Source organism: Sphaerodactylus townsendi, linkage group LG03 (genome assembly GCF_021028975.2).
Source record: "Sphaerodactylus townsendi isolate TG3544 linkage group LG03, MPM_Stown_v2.3, whole genome shotgun sequence".
Taxonomy (NCBI): Eukaryota; Metazoa; Chordata; class Lepidosauria; order Squamata; family Sphaerodactylidae; genus Sphaerodactylus; species Sphaerodactylus townsendi.
The window spans coordinates 3967595-3973594 of NC_059427.1; the positions used below are offsets into that span (position 1 = coordinate 3967595).

General features: G+C 43.2%; 1 protein-coding gene across 1 annotated transcript in view; it reads left to right on the forward strand.

The window, feature by feature from the left end:
- The window catches only part of LOC125428888 (zinc finger protein 845-like), a 45656-nt gene extending 40184 nt beyond the window's left edge, over positions 1-5472 (forward strand). The window contains 1 exon segment of the mRNA XM_048489596.1: positions 3529-5472. Within this exon segment, the coding sequence (XP_048345553.1) occupies positions 3529-5421 (1893 nt within the window). The 3' untranslated portion in view covers positions 5422-5472.
- Positions 5473-6000: the final 528 nt, after the last annotated feature.

The window sequence follows — 6000 nt, forward strand, 5'->3', positions numbered from 1 at the left end:
GGCAGAGAATTGGAGGAATCTATTATCTCTGGGTAATAATTTTTATTTATTTATGGCAGTATCTATATCTGGCCTTTCTTCTTCACTCAAGGCAGCTCAATTTAGAAACATTGGATAAAATCATTTCTTCTGCTCTTTTCCTAGGTTGTAGTCCCTTCCCCCAAGCAGACCATGCCCTTCGTTTTTCTTTGTAAAATTGTATTAACTGGGATATCTTGTACAGTTAAAAGGATATGTGCCTTACTGTTCTACAGTCAAAATTTCAGATACAACCAAAGGGAGAGAGTGGTACAAACTGTTGCATTCCTTCTGTGTGCTTGTGTATATATGTGTGTCTTGTGTGTCTATGTGCGATAGTGCAAGTTATGTCACTTTAGTCTGAGTTGGTACCAACTAATGGTAAGTCTACCCAGGCTCCAAATTTTACAAGCACTCCCAGGGGCCTCTGTGTATTCTTTTCTTACACATAACAATGTAAGAACAGCCCTGAATATCACAAAGGCGGCGCACTTTCCATCATGAGCTATGCAAAGTGAAGTTTGCAAATGGGGTTTGTCTGCTCCTGCTAAAATTTATGGAGAAGAAGCTCTCACTCTGCCTCCTCAACCTCTCCCAGACTTAAAGCTGGTGGGACCAGGCAGGGCGAGGGGGGAAGGGGTTGGGGGCAATTTTCCACCCCCACTGGCGTGCGCCCGGTACATGACACACACCCCATTCCCCTTATAGCTCCACCACTGCAGATGGGTATATCTGCTTCTGCTAGTTTTCATAAACGGTCTGCAAGCATTCAAGCTTCACCTCATTCCTTCTGCTGACCTGTTCATTACACATTCTGGAACCCAGGGATGCTGGCGTCGCAGGGGGGTGACTTTCCCCACTGGGTCTCCTTCCCCCACCCCCCAAAGACAAACCTGGGCATGGAATCAGCCCTCCCAAGACCCCTCCAACTCTCTCCCCACCCCAAACACCAAGGGACTATTTCCATACCCACTACCACAGAAGCATGCAACTTACACCCTACAATGCAGGACCACATTTCTTTCTATTGTGAGATGAGGCATAGAACACACATTTTTGGGGGGAGGGGGGCATCTACAGTGTTCATAAGTTTATCTTCCAATACCACATTTCAGAGGAATCTACTTTCTTCCTGTCAACACATAATTCTTTATAAAATATATCTTTATGATCTGGAAAGGAACTGAAGAATCCTGCCAATGTCCCGGAAGTGAGTGCTTCCCCCAGTCGCGGGGGTGTGTGTGTGACTTTGGGGCCCCGAAGAGGGTTCAGGGGGAAGGAACAATGCAGGTCGGGAGGGGGATTTTTCATGGTTCTCCCTCCCAATTCCAGGCAATGCGATGTGGGAGAGAGAAATGTGCAAATTAGTTTTAGAAATTAGTTTTAGAGGATCTGAGGAAAAAGAACAGACACAAATTCTAAAAAAGAGCCACATCCTATAGTTTCCCTAAGAGTGGCACTGTGCCAGTATGAATTCTGGGCCATAAATAAAATTGGGGCATTCTTTCTTTCATTTGTATATGAAAATCATGCATTGATTTATCAATACAGCCTCATCCATAAGGTCAGAAATTTTCTTTCTTGATTTTATTGGTGAGATTTTCTGTGCTTTTAACATACTGTAATGCATTGTCTAATCCTCTGTAAGCCTCTTTGAGATAATCTACTCTGACTCATATTACCACTGCTTCTCCCTTGTCAGGCTGGTTTAAAAAATTATGCCCCTGCATAAATTGAGTTGGTTCAATGCATTCTTCTATTCTTTCTCAAAATTATGCCACATGGAATTTGTGTCTGTTCTATTTCCTCAGATCCTCTAAAACTAATTCCTAAAGCACAATTAAATGTATTTTTTTATTTATAATTAGATTTGTCACCCTTCCCCTAATGGGTTCAGGGCAACCTCTTTCACAATAAAATCAGCAATCAATAATAATTTCCCACAATAAATATTTATCTGATTGTGCCACAATCAATTCTAAATAACAGGGGTGAAGGGTAAAGGGAGGCCACCTTTGTTGGAATGCTGTTGCTCACCTCAACCATAGACTTGGTGGAATAGCTCCATCTTGCAGGCCCTGAAAAAATGTGATAAGACCCACAGGGCCATGGTCTCATTTGACTGAAGATTCCACCAGGCAAGCACTGTTTTTCCAATGCCAATGGGAAGGAAGGAGGAAAAGATGAGACAATGTCCAGATAAAGGTAAATTGGTTGGCGTTTTCAGGGAAGGGAAACAGGAAATTATGGAAAGAAATTAAACGCCACCTGCAAGTCCTTCCAGGTATCCCTCTTATCATAGGCAGTTTCTGCACGGGCTGAAAGCAACGGCTTCAGCCTGGTAAAACACCGTTTTGGCGGGGACCCTTCACACAGGCGCCACTGCCAAATCGATGCAGCAGCGCTCTGTGCCCGCCAAAACAGTGTTTTCAAAACTCGCTTGAGGAGCGAGTTTTCCTGCAAACGCCGGCTTCCATCCTCTGCCATGTGAACGGCAGTGGGTGGAAGCCGGCGTTTTCCCCTCCCCTCCCCTCCCCCAAATGCCTCCTTACCTTTTGCTGGCAGCCGTCACTCTGCCATCACTCTGAGGAGGGAAGGGGACACACCCCCTGGCCTCCGGTGCTTCAGCTGTCATTCTGGCCATGGGGGGCCTGTCCCCTGGCCTCCTCAGAGCGACAGCAGAGCGACGGCTGCCAGCAGAAGGTAAGGAGGCGTTTGGGGCTGGGGAGGGGAATACGCAGCTGTGCGGAGCTTGCTCCAACAGCTGCGCATCCCATGGGGCCGTTTGTGCTAACAGCCCCAGAGCCTACATCGGCATGATTAATACTGATGCAGGCTCTCTCCCTTGGCTGTGCAGAAACAGCCATAGAATCAAAGAATTGGAAGAGACCCCAAGGGCCATTAAGTCCAACCCCCTGCAATGCAGGAACACACAATCAAAGCACTCCTGACAGATGGCCATCCAGCCTCTGTTTAAAAACCTCCAAAGAAGGAGACTCCACTACACTCCTAGGTAGCGCATTCCACTGTCTATTATTTTCTATAATACCTGACATCTTCTGAACATTTGGACATAGCTATCTTTTTCACACAAAACCTGCTTCATCACAAGACATGTATCTGGAAATTATGCCATTTTTTCTATTCTTGCCATTTGCTTTTTTAGTGTAGGTCGGGAGATGATGACATTGTTTGCGGATTTTCCCCTGATTTAATTTTTCTCTTTTGATTCCTACAGAAAGGGAAAGCAAAAATGATGGAAAGGTACAGAGAACGGGTACTGAAACACAGAAAAAGCAGAAAGAGGAATCCATTACTTATCTACAAAAGAATTTCAGAAAGAAGGTTGACCTTATTGAACATCAAACAACTCTTAACAATGAAAAAGCATGTAAATGCACACAGTGTGGTGAAGTCTTCACTGACAAGAGTGAGTTTACTACACACTGGAGAATACACAGAGAAGATAGATTACATAAACAGTCAGAGTGTGAAATGAACTTCAAGAAGACCAGCCTCACTCCCCATTATAGAATTCACACAGGGAAGAAACCATATAAATGCTTAGAGTGTGGAAAGAGCTTCAGAGTGAAGACCAGCCTTACTACCCATCACAGAATTCACACAGGAGAGAAACCATATAAATGTTCAGAGTGTGGGCAGAGCTTCAATCAAAAGATCCTCCTTACCACCCATCACAGAATACATACAGGAGAGAAACCATATAAGTGTGCTGAGTGTGGAAAGAGATTCAGGCGGAAGACCTTCCTTACTATCCATCACAGAATACACACAGGGGAAAAACCATACAAGTGCTCAGAGTGTGGAAAGAGTTTCAGAGTGAAGACCAACCTTATTACCCATCATAGAATTCACACAGGGGAGAAACCATATAAATGTTCAGAGTGTGGTCAGAGCTTCAATCAGAAGATCTATCTTATTACCCATCACAGAGTTCACACAGGGGAGAATCCATACAAATGCTCAGAGTGTGGAAAGAGTTTCAGTCAAAAGATCCTCCTTACTACCCATCACAGAATACATACAGGAGAGAAACCATATAAGTGTGCTGAGTGTGGAAAGAGATTCAGGCGGAAGACCTTCCTTACTATCCATCACAGAATACACACAGGGGAAAAACCATACAAGTGCTCAGAGTGTGGAAAGAGTTTCAGAGTGAAGACCAACCTTATTACCCATCATAGAATTCACACAGGGGAGAAACCATATAAATGTTCAGAGTGTGGTCAGAGCTTCAATCAGAAGATCTATCTTATTACCCATCACAGAGTTCACACAGGGGAGAATCCATACAAATGCTCAGAGTGTGGAAAGAGTTTCAGTCAAAAGATCCTCCTTACTACCCATCACAGAATCCACACAGGGGAGAAACCATATAAATGTTCAGATTGTGGAAAGAGTTTCAGTCGGAAAACCTACCTTACTACCCATCACAGAATCCACACAGGGGAGAAACCATATAAGTGCTTAGAGTGTGGAAAGTGTTTCAGAGTGAAGACCAGCCTTACTACTCATTGTAGAATTCACACAGGGGAGAAACCATATAAATGTTCAGAGTGTGGGCAAAACTTCAGTCAGAAGATCCATCTTATTACCCATCACAGAATCCATACAGGAGATAATCCATATAAATGCTCAGAGTGTGGAAAGAGCTTCAGTCAAAGGATCCTCCTTACTACTCATCACAGAATTCATACAGGGGAGAAACCATATAAATGTTCAGATTGTGGAAAGAGTTTCAGTCGGAACACCTTCCTTACAACTCATTACAGGATCCACACAGGGGAGAAACCATATAAGTGCTCAGAATGTGGAAAGAGTTTCAGAGTGAAGACCAGCCTTACTACCCATCACAGAATTCACACAGGGGAGAAACCATACAAATGTTCAGAGTGTGGGCAAAGCTTCAGTCAGAAGATCCATCTTATTACTCATCACAGAATCCACACAGGAGAGAAACCATATAGTTGCTCAGTGTGTGGAAAGAGTTTTCAGAGAAAGATCCATCTTAGTACCCATAACAGAATCCATACAGGGGAGAATCCATATAAATGCTCAGAGTGTGGGAAGAGCTTCAGTCAAAAGGTTCACCTTATTACCCACCAAAGAATTCACACAGGAGAGAAACCATATAAATGCTTGGTGTGTGGAAAAAGCTTCAGGGATACCTCAAGTCTTGCTTCTCATCACAAAATCCACACAGGAGAGAAACCATATAGTTGCTCAGAGTGTGGAAAGAATTTCAGTCAAAAGGTCCATGTTATTAGCCATCAAAGAATCCACATGAGGGAAAACCCATATATATGTTCATAGTATGGAAAGAGTTTCAGATGGAGACTTCAAGGTGCTAAATTTATTGCAGTGAATTTATATTTGTTGTGAACTGTCCTGAGCCCATGAGCAGATACAAAACCAATAAATAATAATAATAAATGACCCCAACTCTTTTTCTCTCAGCTACCTCCAACATGGTCTGCTTGAAATAATGTTCTGATGACCCTGGAAGGCTGGGGGAGGATATAATAACATTACAATAATACTTTAGCAGAGTTGTCTCAATAAAGCTATTGAACAGTAAGAACTTGATGAACATTTTGAGAAGTTCTGAAAAGAATCCCCACCTAGAAGGTGTGTGTAACCATCTCTGGCTTATTCACTTTGGTTGTAAATGCCCTCCTAACCTATTTTCCACTAATGAGGACTGAAAACATAAGTTTTGGCAAAATCCTAGGAGAAGAAGGATGATGAGTTTAGATTAATACCCTGCCTTTCTCTCCTGTAAGGAGACTTTGAGCAACTTGCAAACTCCTTTCCTCTCCCCACAACAGCCACCATGTGAGGTAGGTGGGACTGAGCAAGCTCTGAAGAACTGTGACTAACTTAAGGTCAAATCTATATATATAAAAAGCTAACAGTGTTTTTGTTGATGATAGTATAACTCAGTAACTGCTGGGCCAATTC